This window comes from Hippoglossus stenolepis, chromosome 5, assembly GCF_022539355.2.
Source record: "Hippoglossus stenolepis isolate QCI-W04-F060 chromosome 5, HSTE1.2, whole genome shotgun sequence".
Lineage (NCBI taxonomy): Eukaryota > Metazoa > Chordata > Actinopteri > Pleuronectiformes > Pleuronectidae > Hippoglossus > Hippoglossus stenolepis.
The window spans coordinates 9,385,583-9,401,787 of record NC_061487.1 but is presented as its reverse complement, the minus strand read 5'-3'; the positions used below and the strand labels follow the sequence as shown (position 1 = coordinate 9,401,787).

The 16,205-nt window shown below is 41.0% G+C and overlaps 1 protein-coding gene across 2 annotated transcripts in view; it reads right to left on the bottom strand.

Moving 5' to 3' along the window:
• shisal1b (shisa like 1b) overlaps positions 1 to 16,205 on the bottom strand; it is a 38,784-nt gene that overhangs the window by 6,517 nt on the left and 16,062 nt on the right. The window contains exons 2-4 of one of the 2 annotated variants that reach the window (XM_035156511.2): positions 12,671 to 12,879; positions 8,892 to 9,105; positions 5,872 to 6,174 (exon numbers count right to left, since the gene is read on the bottom strand). In XM_035156511.2, coding sequence (XP_035012402.1) covers positions 5,872 to 6,174; positions 8,892 to 9,105; positions 12,671 to 12,737 — 584 coding nt within the window. In that variant the 5' untranslated portion in view covers positions 12,738 to 12,879. Of the gene's footprint in view, positions 1 to 5,867; positions 6,175 to 8,891; positions 9,106 to 12,670; positions 12,880 to 16,205 lie in introns of those variants that run through there. The other variant, XM_035156510.2, reaches the window with a different exon arrangement.

Below are 16,205 nucleotides of genomic sequence, written 5' to 3'. Positions count from 1 at the left end.
AACTCTCTCGCAGTTCTAAGAGTGTCAGAGTGGGCAGGCTACACAGGGAATTGTACAAATAAGTGATAATGTAGTGGATCCTCCCTGCCAGCTCTTTTTAAAGTGATATTCAGAAGATTCTGCTGCTCCCCAGTGTTACTAATTGCAAAAGGTGGATAAGTGGGCCAAGAGGGCTGGCACAAACTGGGATCCCGGCCAAACTTTTAATGTCCTAATAGCAAAAGTGGACGACCTTTGGGGCGTAAATGCTGCTGAGTGCTTTGTGGAGACAGAGCAGGACTTTCGAGGAACAGGGACATTTATTGCCATTTAAAGGGTTTTACAAAGGACCCTTTAAAGATCTGTGATGCCAAAATGTCTGTTTATATTCCTTTCTATGGCGATGAGATGCGCTGGGTGCAATAGATGTGTACCATCACAGCCCTGTCAGTTCAGCTCCGCTGCCCCTTCATTAACACAACCCATCATGTTCCGTACGTGTTAATTTAAATGGATTCTAAGGTGGATTAAAAAGGAATAGTTTAACACTGCTTATTCATGCAGAGAATTAGATGAATAGATCAATACCACTCTCATGTCTGCATGGTAAATATTTAACTGGAGCCTGCAGCTGTTAGGTCAGCTTAGAGATAAGAGTGAAAACAAGGGCCAACAGCTAGCTGGGTTCTGCCTTCCATCTGCACACTGGCAAACTGTTATTGATGCTCTCTCCTGCAGTATGTGGTGATCAGGTGTGTCTCGTGCACTCTCATGCAGCTGGTATTAAATTGGATATTTACACCAGTTTATAATCCTAGTTTTGTATGTTTTCCTCCTAAATGCAAATATGTAGATGTACTTACCAAACCTGCATACCTATTTTTCCAGTTATACACCAAAATTTATGGATTTGTTTTGTTTTTGTCAAAGGTGACAAAACACCAAAAGATGGTGATTCCTGTTTTCCCTTCTGTTTTCTTTCTCTAGTGTGCCATGTTCAATGTTCCAAAATGAGGACACTAGTGCATGAAGGTCCAAATTCATGGGCTGTGTCCTTCGTAGGATTTGGTCCACTCGGTCTATGATGACTTTGGCCTCTGTAGACTGAGCACTCTAAAAAGGCAGAGATGAAATGATACTTTCTGGTGTACAGAGGATTATCTCTTAGCTGCAGTGGGACAGCCTAATCACCCTAAACAGTCTTCGAATGGAACCTACGAAGGATGCAGCCACTGAATTGGCACGCAGCTTGTGTTGTGTATTTCTTTTTTCATACATGTATCTTTTATTTCAGTTTGTCCAAACTCAGCAGCAGTAGTATGATGTTGGATCACTGCTTGAACAGAGACGGATGGAATTCGTGGCTAAGATGGCAGCAGGCATACCCCGATCGAGGCGACACCTTAATTTGCTACATGAGGCACATCATAGAATTCTGTTCGCTAAGGGGCAAAGATTAATGTGTCCACCTGGGAATCATGCTGCCGATGGGAGTTGAAGCCAATAAATACCCAAGACCCCTGCAGAGTCGTTTATACCAGGAATTGTGCCCTTTCACACTGAAAATAAAGAAGGCAGATGCTAGTGGTTGAGTGTTTTTCTCCATCCATTGTCAAAGGGGCTTCAGTTGAGCTACTTTACAATCTTTAAACTGCCCCAAGTTCCCCATCCGGTACAAATACCACTGATTTGGATTCACTGGCTCAGAGTTACTCTGGTTTGCGGCCCTGTGTGGCACTGCCTGGAGAGGTAGGGCATACAAAGGCCACTGCCCATGTCAGGTACTATTACAGAGAGAAACTGTGACCTCTTGACTTTCTGTAAAAGTCTGCTTTCAAAAACGGTCTCTTTCTAACAATCCTGTCTTTTTCACTGCAGACATTTTGACATGCACAGGTGTTCCTGATATTATTTATATGGCCCGGCTCCACTCACCCGTCACAGAGATTCATTTCATTATTTACACCTTTACTCTCCTACCTACCGTTACCTGTCAAAAACTGAGCCGTGAAAAAGGCCTGTTCTGTGCTGCTGCTGCCTTCGACAGCCACATTACTCTGTGAGTAAACTCCCATCTGCGGGCAATTCCCCGCTCATAAAAAAGTGCTCTTCCTAAGATAAACAATTAATATCAGGCTCAGCAGACCTTGGCAAGAAATGACACCAGTTGAGCTTCTTTTATTTGTTTTAACTGAGGTGAATACATGAATAGGAGAAACTAATAAAGGTTATTCACAGAGATAAAGTAATAACTGCTTCCGAAGCTGCCCACACTGAAACCCCCCCAGCAGATCAGCAGCAGTAGATACCAGCCTGCTCAAGTAGCAATATGGTAAAGAGGTTTCCCACATGCTGAATGCGGAGCTGCCCTCTCTCTGAAGAAACACATCTCGACATGTGGAGAGATGATACTTTGACTTGCTTTTCAGGATTGCTCTGCCGCACTCGTAGCCGTTTATGTGGGATTCCTGAGTTCCTGTGTGTTCCTGTCCTGGTTTGTTTTTAGACGCTGAGCAACTTGACCCCATCTCTGTTTACATTTGGCCAGCAGATGTTCAACTTAGTGGACGCAGTTTTCTGAGCCATTACCCAGCATCCTCTCTGGGGATACTGCACCCCCGCAAACTAGCCATGGGCCATTTCATGACGCACAGTGTGGGCGACATAGATTGTGGTAAACATACACAATCACCTGACGTGGCGACTTACACTTAACAAGAAAAGGTGTAAGCATTAACCGAACTGTGAGAAGTGCCTCCCCGTGTGAAACTGCACTCAGGCTGTTCTAATCGTGCCCCAGAAACTGCTTGCGACTGTTTTTAGCTCCCAGCATCTGTCACTTTTTTTCCCCCAGAAGTGAACGATTACACAGGAATATTTTTAGTTCTTTGTAAATGCTGTCCTGTTTATTAAAAAGTTAAAAAAGATGTTGCATGTGCGATTACTCCACACTGCCCTCCATCCTGAAACATGAGAGCTATAAGCGTGCTCTCATTTTCCAGGCCCACTTTGTCACTGAGCGTCCTGCTGAAGTTTTAAACCCTAACCCTAACCCTTTTTTTTTTAGACATCCTGTAGCTTAAAGCTGGAGATCTGCCAGCTACAGGTCAACTCTGCCAGGGTGTAGATTGATGAGTCCTATCATAGTGAACTGACTTTGTGTCTAATGAGGAGGCTCTGTGGATGTGTCCAGTCTCAGCTAACCACATTTCCACCAGCAGAGCAGCCCCAGGATCCTTCTCCAGCACCCCTGCTCCTCTATCTCCGGCTCCCTCTGTCCACACTGCTTCTCAGAGCCATTTGTCAAATCTCTGTTCGCATTAAATTATCATGACCTGAGAGAGATGTCTACCTCTAGCCAGTCTCTAAGTCCCAAGCAGACATCAGCGGGGCACAGCATCTGAGACAGAGAACCCCGAATGAAAAATTGACTGCACAAAAATGTAGGTTTGTCCAGGCTGTGCTGTGATGATTGTCTGGCTGTGTCATGAAAGTCTGAACAACGGCTAAGAAAAGTTCCCAGTGGTGTGTTATAGTTCACTCCTGGGGTTGCAAATCAAAAGTCTAACACACCTTGAGACGCCTGTGACGGCTCTCAAAGGTAATAAACAGATAAAGTGACAGGACTGCAGATGGTGTTTTTCCACAGAAAACTCGGTGAAGGGTTTCTTATGTGACTCAGAGTGGAATCATTCAGGTTAAATATGGGTTAGGGGCCCCTGGCGGACAGTGAAGCTTTCACATTATTCTGTTCTTTTGTAATCATTAATGATGACAGCTCCCTAATGAGACAGTCAGACTTAAAACCAAGAGGACTTCTCTCTTACAAAAGAGTCTCATGTGGAGACAGTGCAGCTATTTTGAGATGAAAGACAAATACATATCAGATGCTCTGTAGGAAATATATCCATTAGTGGGCGGAAGGGTTCGTAAAATATTGATAAAGTCTTTATTACTTATTCAGAGAAAAAAAACATGTATTGAAATGATTGAATTCTTGATATTGATAACCATAGACGGTATATAAAGATGGACAATGTGTCTCCACTTCCTCCCACTACGAAGCTTAAATATCCTTGATATGAACGTCCCCATCTTGTGCATAAGGGGGGGACATTGGTACATGCCCTCGACCAATCATGAGTCAGTCTCAGCTGGCAATCATGATGTTTCATCTCGTTTTTATAGCATCAAATAACTAATTGAAACCAAACTTATTGACGTTTTCCCTGACCTTTTAGTTTTGTCCATGTTCGATCCACTAATGTGGAGGAGGCAGGATTCATGATCTGTACCGCAGCCAGCCCCCAGGTGGCGATCGAGCCGCTTTGGATTAACTTTTGGGAGGAATGATGTCGTCCATGTTTATAAACAGTCTATGTTGATAACAGATTAATCATTATCATTGTAGTCAGGTGTATGTGTGTGTGGGGGGGGTGTATGTGTGTGTGTGAGTGCTTATATGTGAGCAATGCACTTTTAATAAGCAACAAGTAAATGGGGAGCCTGAAGTCTGAGCTTCCTCCATTTTGGCTTTGGGAAATTGTGCTAGAATCACTCTAATTTATCCTAGTAGACACTGTGTCTCTGCCATGTAGCTCTCCATAACAACACACAGAGAACCAAGAGCAACAGGAAGAACATTAGACACAAAGAGAAACAAGTCTGCACTGTTTCAGACAGTGATTCTCATACAATTATTCACTTGTGGTGCTACAATATTAACACTGACCATTTTCCATCTTTTATTGCAGAGCTGCATGCAGAGCAGGCTCTAACTTGTTCTTTATCTGTGTCACATGAGACAACAGACCTGTCAGTCAGCAGCCCCTCTCCCCTGTGCAAACATGAATTCATTAAAAGTTCAGCTGAATTTATTAGTTTTGAGGTGCTTTTACTTTCCTTTTAGTATTTACATTTTTAGCTACTCAATTCTTCTACTCCACCACCACTACTCCAGTACATCTCAGAAGCAAATATTCTACTTAACAGATAATGTTAGTTTGAAGATTAAGATTAATAATACAGTTTATAACACACAGATTATGCTGGATTATAATAGTTTAAGATAGTATTTAAAGTATAAAACCTCACCTGTACCAGCGGCAATTGATTATAAAAAAAGACAATAATATGATTTATATTATTTTTTCAGGGATTGTCTTATATCAGGGCCAATATATGGTGTCCTCTCTCTCCAGTCAAGTCAAGTTTATTAATATAGCACGTTGAAAACAACCACCATTGACCAAAGTGCTGAACAGGCTTGAAACCAAAATAATAAAAAATACATATAAACAAACAGCAGATGTAGAGAACCCTAAGTAATGTTTTCTTCCTTTCATTCGGTTTTGGCTGCGCAAAAACGCTCCTAAATCTTACATAGTAGACAAAACCCTGGCTGAGCTACTTGTTTGTGAAGGACATTTTGTGTTCTAATATTAATATCAATTTAAAAGAAATCTTTATACTTATTATACCTTTATCTTTCACTGGAGACTCTCTTCTATCTCTAATGGTCTATGCCACGACCTCGGTTGCTGTGGCAACCACCAATGGGGACTGGGCCAGTTGAGATCAGAGAGCTCGAGACCGACAATGAAGTATGCTTTTAGTAACGGGCCTGTGGACACTCTGCCTACCACTACCTCAGGAAGGAAAAAATATTTCACGGCCAAACCAACATCAACAGCCTCATGCAGCATCCTGTCTATTATTCATTAATGATCAGTTATACACAACCAACTCCTCCATAGGGACTTTTCTGTGAAGACTATTTACCCAGACATGTTTTACGATGCAAATCTTGGTCTGCTGGTTCATGCAGCTTCACAGCAGACATGTGAACTGAACTGCGGGTTGTCAGTGGTCACGTGACAGACAGTGACTCACCATGCGGTGGATGTGTTGTAGGGCAGGAGCGTCGGGCTGTGGCTCTCCTCTCGGAGGCTGTGTCGGGGCTGGTAGTGGCTGGGCACCATGGGCTGGGCTTGAGTCTGGGCTTCACTCTCCTCCGGCATCGACCTGTGCCACTGACTCCGGGCTTTCTTCAGCCAGCGGCCGCCCAGACCCCATTTCTCCAGGTAGACCCGGCACAGCTCGTAGTTTATGGCTGAGTAGTAGAGGAAGTCCAGCGCCAGCAGCACCATGACGAAGAAGCCGTAAATCCACACGCCGACCAGGGCAGTATAATTACTTCAGGAGACAGACAGAGGGTGTTAGCACAGTGTAATCTGGTAAAATGATGATAAACACTCCTCACATGCTCTAAGCTACCATCAGATACCCTTAAGCTGTGGCTATGACAGAGCTGCCAGGTGTGAATGTTTGCTCTTCATGTGGCAAGGCCGAGACGTTCACTAAAATCCTCCCTGGATAAGAACCACAGAGAAACCTCCATCTGCTCCATTCGCTATTTTTAAAAACGTTGGACAAAGACTTTAATTAGCACAAAATACTTCAGCTTCCTTATTGTGCCTCTAAAAATCTGTTCTCCTTGTTTTCACCTCTCATAAATTGTCTCCATGTATTGCATGATCCATCTGGACTTAATTTGTACTTTCTTTTACTCAACCCACATCCATAACAAAACAAGGTCACTCAGCAGGAGTTCTAACAGAAACAGAGCAACTAAATATTTCTGAATGCAAAGTCTTTGTTTATGATGCTGAGAACATTTAGTTGGGGGAACATCACATAAACTGAAGGTGATTCAGTCCTATCTGGATGATTTTCCCAAGAAATATTTTGACTCTGACAGACAGAGATGAAACAGGATGTCACTTCAAAATCAACTCTTCTGGAGGGAATCCTGTCTCTTATGTGATCTTGGCACATTTTTGAAATGCTCTTCTTGTGCTTCTATTCAATAAATCAAGAGAATTCACATCAGTCTGAAAATATGTCTTCCTAGGGATATTTATCTGCACTCAAATTCACCTGAATTCGCCTTTTTTCATAGACCTAATCTTTTTTGACAACTCCAAAAATTTACATCTATAAAAAGGGGGGAAGGAAACAGTAGAATTTCCTCATGATCAGTAAAAGACAAAAACAACCAGTCGATTCACACAATTAGTTCATTAGTCTATCAGAGTCCACAACAATGCAATTTATAAAGTGAGTAAATGACTTGAGTGGCTTTTGTTTCATGTCCAAAGATTTTTGTCGTCGTGTCTGTGTTGGCGACACTTATCTAGTTTGTTCGTCTGTTATGTTGAATTGAGGAACCAGCAGGGTTTTCCGAGTTGGGTCAACCAGGGTAAGCAAACTGTATGTGCACGATGTTCTGAGGGAACAATCTTGACCACACAACTAAAAATGATGTTGTGTTATTCAATATTTAAACAGCCGTCTCAATGTAGGAAAGCACATGCCATTGATTATCATGTCAAAGGGTTGTGGTTTATCTAGCTGCTTTTTAAAAACATGGTCTCAGATGACTTTTATTCTGCATCTATTGTGATCCTGCATCATTTTAGCTGCTCTGTAAATATATAAAAGGCCATAAATGCAATGCATTGACCTGTAAAAAACCCATACAGGCCTTTGGTTTTGCTTCACATACTGCAATAAATCTCAAACTATAAAACAATTTTCACCGTGCAGTGTGAGTGCGGAGCAGAATAATGGTCGGTTTAAGTCACTTGGCCAGTGTTAAACATCAAACCTGCTCTCCATCTTCCGCTGAGCTCGGATCAAAGAGCGGCCCAACAGGCCATCTGACACGAAAATGAAATATCATGACCGGCTGCAGGGCAGTGTGAACCGTCCCAGACAGAGGCCTGCTGGGAGGACATTAGTACAAAGAGCTGTGGTTTTGTCACCCAAGCCTCCCACTGAGAGCTCCCACAGATCGAGAGGCTTGTTTTTCTGTGTCCTTCACTCAGAGAAACCTGCACATAATGAAAATATTGACGTTTCTTGCCACCTTATAGTTTACTATTAATAATACTGTAAAAGTGCACTTTTATTCATTGCGTGAATTTCTATGACACACTCGTGGTGGTACTTCATATAGTAGCCAACACTTAACACCTGCCTTTGTGAGCCATCGTGTGGAGGCGTCCTGCTCTCAACACAACAACTGCTCTCAGCATCTGCTCCTGTTAATGCTTTCGTAGGTGTAGATCAATGTCAACGAAAGTCTCTGAGCAAGAAGCAAGTGGTGTCAATGAGAGTGATACTGTGGAGGGGGGGGGGACTGTTTGTGAGTCTGCAGACTTCATCTGATCTGAAACTGTTCTATCATAGCAGATCACATTAAACTCTGCTCACGATTCAGCACAAGCTACTTTTTTTCCCTTAATCATCTGCAACAACGCTATGTTTTCTTCCTTCTTTTACTTTTGAAATTGTTTTAGTGTTTTATGCCTCTGTGGTTACAGTGGAGACGGACAGGAAATGAGAGCAGGGGAATGACATGCAGCAGATTGTCCATCCGGAGGGAAATCAAGCTCGGGGAATTTGAGCCCATGTGGTCTGCCTCCTAACCATTCAGCTAGAGTTCTCTTTTTCTTACACAATACATCAAATTTCTACGACAGACTATTTAGGACCATATTGAATCAGAGATTTCAAAAATAATGTTGCAATATGTTGTGAATTAACAAAAAATTCTGAGAATAAAGTCGTATTACTAGGAAAATAAAAACATAATTTAATGACAGGCTGATCTAAAATTACAACATTATTCTCGCAATCTTATGACTTTATTCTCGAAATCTCTCCTTTCAGTGGCCCTAATACATTTTAATGTAGATGTACTGGAGCCTCGGCAACTTCTTATTAAACCAACACATTTGGATAAATTGTGTTGGCAAAGGTATACACTACCAGAGGGCCTACCAGAGGGCAGACAGAAAGTGTAAATGGGTCAGACTGGGTTAAACTGGCAGCAGAGTGTTACTTACTTGTGTGCGTATCCATCTGAGGTGGTGGTGAGGTTGATCTGCATGACCATCTGGAACTCGCTCTCGTTGCAGCAGTATTTGAAGGCTGTGTTGTTGTGGTGGCAGCAGAACATGTAGGTCTTATTGTCTGACAGGCGCGGGCAGTGAAAGCCAAAGTGGTAGCGCCCCTTGTGGTCAGAGTAGGGCTCACACACCCGGTAATGAGCTGAGAGAGCTGCAGTGTTGGGGAGGACAAAGATTGAGATGTAGAAAACCAGTCAGTAATTGTCAGGAGGAAGGATCTAGACACGTTGGTGGATGATAGACGTCGTTTCGTTAATTTCCGACAGGTCAGCATTTGAAAGGCAAGGGATCCCTCAGGTTATAATGAGCTTGGTGTGGCTACCCATCATCCCTTTAGCAGAGGAGGGGAAGAATGAAGGCGTACTGAAGGAAGCTGTATTATTAGAAGTAAAGGACGGCTTATTTAGTAAAAGAAGACTTCGATTGAGCTTTGCATTTGCCGTACATGTTGGTGAATCAGTCACATGGTTCTGCAACCAGTTTATTGAATTCAAACTGTAAATCCTCACAGCTAAAGAAGAGGTCAGCATTGTTCTTAGTGAACTGGCTAAGTCATCAACTTGACGGGCACTCTCTTACATGCAGTGCTATGCATCGCCTAGATTTATCTCCCCTTTTCATCAATAAACAAAAATGCCTTGGCTAGTTTCTGACTGACACATTTTCCAATGCAGCACCCATGCTGTTTAAATAGCAAATGTACTTTTCCCCATTTTAGCACCCTCGTCCATTACAATGCATGTACACCTGGCTTTTAAAGGGAATGGAACGTGGTATTCTGATAATATTAGGCCAAAAACACACCCATGATTATTTTTTAACCCTTTTCTTTTCCACTGTTAAGCTAAAGTGGATTTCAAAATGCCCTAACGCAGGTATACACTTAAGAACATGGACTCATATTAAAGGCCAAAGGTTCAAGAAAAGAGTTTCGGGAAACTCTCCGGTTTCGCAAATGAACAACAGCTGCTTCTGTAAACAACACAGCTATAAACACACCCGCCTGCTTAATTTCATTAACACCTCTTGAAATTTAGGATATAGTAAACAGCTTTGCTCTTGTTTACAACCTGTGGTCTGAAAAGAGCTATGGCTCCGGCTCAGAGTGCAGCCAGCAACACATAGCATCAGAACATCAGTCAGTGCACACATCATATTAATACATTCATCAAAGTTTGTGGACATTGCTCTGTGACATGGAGGAAAAGTGGTGATGATGTATTTGTTATTCATTCAGTGTTCAGTTATCAGGGATGATAAAAAATGTGATATACATTCATAAGCAACTTATTCAGTTGGGTTTTTGGTGAGCTGTAAAATTTATTTTTCTAATGAAAATGTCTAAATATGGGCATCAACACAGACTGAGTGAGCAAATGAAGCAACAAGAAATAAAAGTGCGGAAAACCATCAATTTAACCAGACATTAACAATAATTTAAGTGACTTAAGTGATTCTCCAATTCTAGCTTCTCAAATCTATGGATTTTCTGCTATTCTTTGTTTTTATATCATATCTAAATTTAATGAGGCTGTCGCTTTGGCCTGTGGGAAATTTGTAATTTTAGCATTTCAAGAAGATGAATAAAAACAGTTGAATTCAATATCAAATAAAAAAAAATTACGCTAAATGACTAATGCAAATAGAATAGCTACCAATAAAATGAAAAGTATCAAAATTGTAATGCAATGTAATTGCTTGATTAAAATCTGAATACTTGTATGAATTTGTAAAACTAGAATTACCGCACTGCGGTTGTATGCCTCTGCCAACTAGTGCAGTTTCTGTGTCTATATTTCTAGATACTTTTTTTCCAGATTCATATAAAGGTCACCGTAACCTTTACCTTTGACAACTGAAACATAATCACTTTATTTTTGAGTCCAAGTGAAAACTGATCAAAAGTTGAAGAAATTCCTTCAAGCAGTCTTGAGACATCACATTCAAGAGTACAAAACATGTTTTTTGAAGCCACCTTTACCTTTGACCACTGAAATCAATTTATCAATAAGTCCAAATGAATTTTGCCAGATGTAGTGAAATTCCTGACAGACTTATTCCTACAGAGTTCTTATATGTCACATTCACAGTAACATGCACTGTAACCTTGGTCTTTGATCTTTGGCTACCAAAATCAAACAAGTCAATCCTTGACTGCAAGTGAATGTTTGTGCCAAATGTAAGAGGATTCCTTCACAGCGTTCCAGAGATATCACCTTCACAAGGTAAAAAATGTGCTTTGTGAGGTCACCATGACCTTGACCTTTGACCACACAAATCTGATAAGTTCATCCTTGAGTCCAAGTGAATATTTCTACCAAATTTGAGGGAACTTCCCTCAAAACATTCTTGAGATGGGCAACCAGAAAACATAATGCCTCTGGCCACTGGCTCTCGCCGGCGCGTAGGCATAACCAGTTATTTCTCTTGTTGAACTGAGATTTCAACTAAATTTTTGATTACATTATTTTGAATTATTTTAAGTATTGACTATCATATTTTGTTTTTGTTATTTGAACCATTTATTGATGAATTCATATTTCATATATATATATAAATAATTATAATTCCTCTTTCTATTGCCCCTTAAAATATTTAATATTTAATTTCTTTGTAATATAGCATATTAATTAACAGACCATTACCTTATTTTGTGAACAATTGTACTGATACACATTTGTATTGTACAATTAATAAGACATTTCCACATTATATATTCTATCCATGGTTCACAGAACCCCAATTCCCCTTTACAATAATTCTATACATGCAGGTAAACTTGCAATAATTAACACCCCTGTCTATGTGATTGAAGAGTGGCATTGAAATGTGCCAGGCCACCATGTCCCTGTGCCCCCACAGGCTGACCTCTCTGCCTGTAGTTCCTGACCACCAAAGATGGTAGAAATCCAAGGTATTACATCTCTTCTCTGGCCGTCACCCAGAATTCACAGAACCACAGTTACATAACTCTCATCAGGAGTTGTTATTTGAAAAGAGGTCAATGTTCGCTTGGCTTGAATGAAGGAGGACCTTTCAAGCTTGGACAGGGTGTTAAGTTATTCTTTCATGTGGTTGTCTTTAACGTCACTTTCACTCTGCTGGTTATTATGAATGTACTGTTTAATCCGCTGCTGGAACTGCTCTTTTCTCCCTCCAACACTACATCCTCCTCCTCGTACTTTATTTTGTCCTTTTCAAACTTGAGCTGTCATCTTCACCCTCCTGCATAATATAAACACCATATCTCAGAGACAGTGTGTGAGTTAGCTGGGACTTTCTGTTTGTACCTTTCGGGTTGTGATGTGCTCTCTTCACAGTTCTCCGCCGCACAGCCTCATTTAGAGATCACCCTCAGGTTCAGAGCTTTTCCTGCCAAGTTCACTATTTCTTCCTGGCAGTAAATGTCTCGAAGTCCCTTGATGTTAAGTGTGTCTGACTTAACTTCTGGCCATCAGATGTCAACATGGATCTCCTTCTTTCCATAAAACGGTGTCTTTTGGGGTCGTTTCCTGTTTTTAGTTCATTAGTTCACCGGTGACTCACTCAGTAAAAGACTGACACTCACATTTTGAGAGTATGTAGAAACTGCTCCTAGCATGTCTAATATGAGCTCACCCTGACTCGTGTCTGAGCTTCCGGAGGCTCCTATAACCAAGAAAAACAACATTTGAGGGTCCAGACAGGCAGATTCACTGATAAGCAACCGTACAGACCTGCAGTGGACAGCAGGAGGAAAATGACCGTCAGGACATTGAAGGACTGCCGGCTGGTGATAGTCATCTTCTTGTCCTCATGTGGGAAGGAGGGAGGGTGCAGGAGCAAGAGGGACGGGGGGGAGCTGCTGGGTTTTAGCTGGATGTGGGCATCCTCTGCTCGCTGACAGCTCCGCTCACATGGCTGCTGTTTCTGGGAGTCAGGACTCCTGATGGGAACAAGACAAGCAGATAGAGAGAAGATTAAGTTTTCTAATTTGGACTTCTGGACGTTTCTGGGAGATCCGCCCCACTGTGCGGGCAGCTTGTCTGACAGCGAGGGCCCCCCCGATGCATCTGAAAGATGTCCCTTTGGTTTACATAACAGAAAGGCTTGGGCATTAGTTTTAATTAAAATTGTCAGTCTGAATACACTGGGGCTAAAAGTCGAATTTTTGTAGTGAATAAAGTTTCTCTGTATTTGATAAGATAAAAGTTTGCACTTACTGTATATATACACATTGATTATTGTGATAAGAAAAAATCCAAACAGTTGGTTTGAAGAGGTAAATTTCAAACTGAACGTCATCATTTATATATATATATATATACACACATTTTATGGACATATCGATAAGGATCGGCAGGTATTAATCAGCGCAGCCCACATCGTATAAGTGCATGTTATAATTAATGATAGTGGCAATAATAAGGAATCATAATTCCATGAGATGAAACAATTCCTTCATCACCAGTTGATTGGTTTTAATCAAATATACCATAAATCATCTGATTCCAGTTTGTCCATTATTACAATTTGCTGCTTTGCTTCTTCTTTGTTGGTGATAATAAGTAGAATATCTATCTATCTTTCTCTCTTTTAGTAAAACTAAACATGCAGTTTGAAAAGGTTATCTGGGGCTTCGGAAACTTGAGACCTGTTTAAGTTTTTTTTCACTATTTGTATATATTTAATAAGTCAAACAGTTGTTCAGTAATTGAGTCAGAAATTAATTGATAAAAATAATAATTGTTGCAGGAGTATAGTTTCATACTTTTTGGAAAAAAATATTGAATGTACCTTTAATTATTTATATTATAATATAATACACAGGTATTTCCAGAAAGCATTGTACAATATTAGAGACCCATAAAGTAAAGTGTTATGGTTGGTTGCAGCCCTGATAATGCAAAGTTTTCCCTTTTGACTACATTTCTCTGTAAGAACACAACATGCTCACTGAAGCATCATTTCAGAACTTCCACACAATGCAGACAAAGCAAAGAACAGACAAACTTATTTATTTTATGAATCACTTGTTGTGGGATTTAAACAACACATAATAGCCAGTAGATGTTTGTTTTGTATCTATGCTTGGGAGCAAAAACTTAAATAAGTGCACTCTATGCATGGTGGTCCTGAGGAAGTGCTGTTTACCAGATATTTAATGAATTACCCAGAGGTTGCTCCTTCAGCACAGTTTGGAGAGTTTTAATTGCAGAACTGCTGAGACGCAGCACTTGGCTTGTAAACGACGCCTTGTAGGACATGATGAATTCTCCCTCTTCCACCTGAGTATCACTGTTTGGTTTCAGTTTGAGCCTCTGCTGCGGCCGCCCCTCCACTGATGCTAAGTGAGATTAATGGCGCGGTGGCACATTTTGCTTTGCCATGCTTGTTTCTGTTGTTTGGCAGATTTATTCTATCAGTACTGTAATGGCAGAGACTACAGTACTCCTAAGACGATGTAAGGGTTGTCAGGGAAACTCAGAGAACTGCTGTTCATGTCCACGTCTGCTTTATTATACAAATAGGACCAGAGGAAATTATACATAAACGCTCGCTGTCCCTGCATAAGTTTAAGAGGATGTTTATGCTAATGTATTGCAAACTTTGTCAGTGAAGCATTTGCATTGGATTGAATTAGTGTCAGCCACGTATCAAAGAGGAACATTGCTAAAGCTGGAGGGAGTGTTAATAGTGTAGAAATGATCTTGTCTTCACATTTCAGCTTTGAATAATGCATTCACTGCTCAAAACCATTAAACCTGCACTACTCATATGCATGACATGAGTCATTTTCAACTTGTGATCTTAGGCCATCGTGGGCTTTAGAGGCGTGTGCTGTATGTGCAAAGAAACGTAAACATCTTCTGTGTGGGAGCAGCATGCAAAGTATTACAGAACTCAAGTCCTGAATTATGAAGGAGCCCACAGCAGAGCAGAAACCATATATAAAGCAGCAACAAGGGTTGAGAGGGTGAATGAAAAAGAGCGGTGGATGACGTCCAGCTTAATGTTGCATCATCTCCCTCTGATTAAATTACTAAGAGACGTTTCCGACAATCCATCTGTGAGACGGACTTATGGGAAGTGTTTTTCCTGCCTGATATTTAGAACTCAATCGAGATTGCGGTGGCTCTTGCAAAGTCAAGTTGAAAACCGCAAATTATTTTATATTTCATAATAACAAATATGTAATGGTTGTAGGTTCTCAAATTGTTTTGGTTTTTAATAGTGGTAAAGTGTTTTTGAAAAGGGTTGGACTGCTGTCCAGACTGCTGTTTGTCGTTGACATTTTTACTTTTTCTGATTGACTCAACAATCGAGAAAACAATGTGAGACATATTCCATGAGTAAGAATAAGAACTTAACCTCGCCCAAGAAAAACAGACATACTGCATGCCTGGCTGATGCACACAGAAACCAAGTATAGCTGTCATTTCATAACGTTGCACAAACTTTAGTGAAGCAGGTCTGTGGATTAGGGTTCTCCACAAGCTTTAGATTTTGGGCTTGATTGGATCTGGACCTGTGGAGAAATTTAATGAAGAGAATGATCCATCAGACCCAAACACAGCAGTTCACAAAACACATTGGTCCTCAGATAAAACCCCTATTTTCTGTCTAGTGGTTAATCAAGAATCATCATGTGATCTGAGCAAAGTCATCTTTGGAGTGTTACACATATTCTGACCTGAGACCCACAATGATACAAAGAGCTTCTGTTTCCTAGAAGTGCCTAGAGGACTTGTGAAGACCTCGACTGTCTCTTCACACTAACCGAACACCCCTGAGTCTTCACCCTGTTTGAGCTGCAGCTTCTAGCTACAGTTATAAATATGCAGTCAAGCTTTACTGAAAAGAATGTGCCTGTTTAATTATGGTCTGGTGGATAAACAGAAATGTAATGGAAGAAACTGAAGTAGTGCAAACACCTCAGAGAATCCCGTTGTCTTGTCAGTGACGACGTTAGTTAGTGTTATTGTGCTTGTTCCAGTTCCTACTTGTTGCCATGTTTCTTATGTAACCGCGCAGGCTGATGTTTGCACATGACCAATCCAATAGATAAAACCGTCACTATGGGAAAGGAAAGAAAATGTACGAGGTGCACAGCGGGCTGTTTCTGTTGCGAGTCTCTCAAAGCATTTTATATCAGACAAGCTGTTCCCTCTTTAGAAAGCCAGGCGGCTGAGGTCCCAGGAGACTTGTTAGAGTGGCATTTTATTTTTTATTTCTCCCACTCTTTTTACTTCTGGTGAGAGCTGCGTAGTA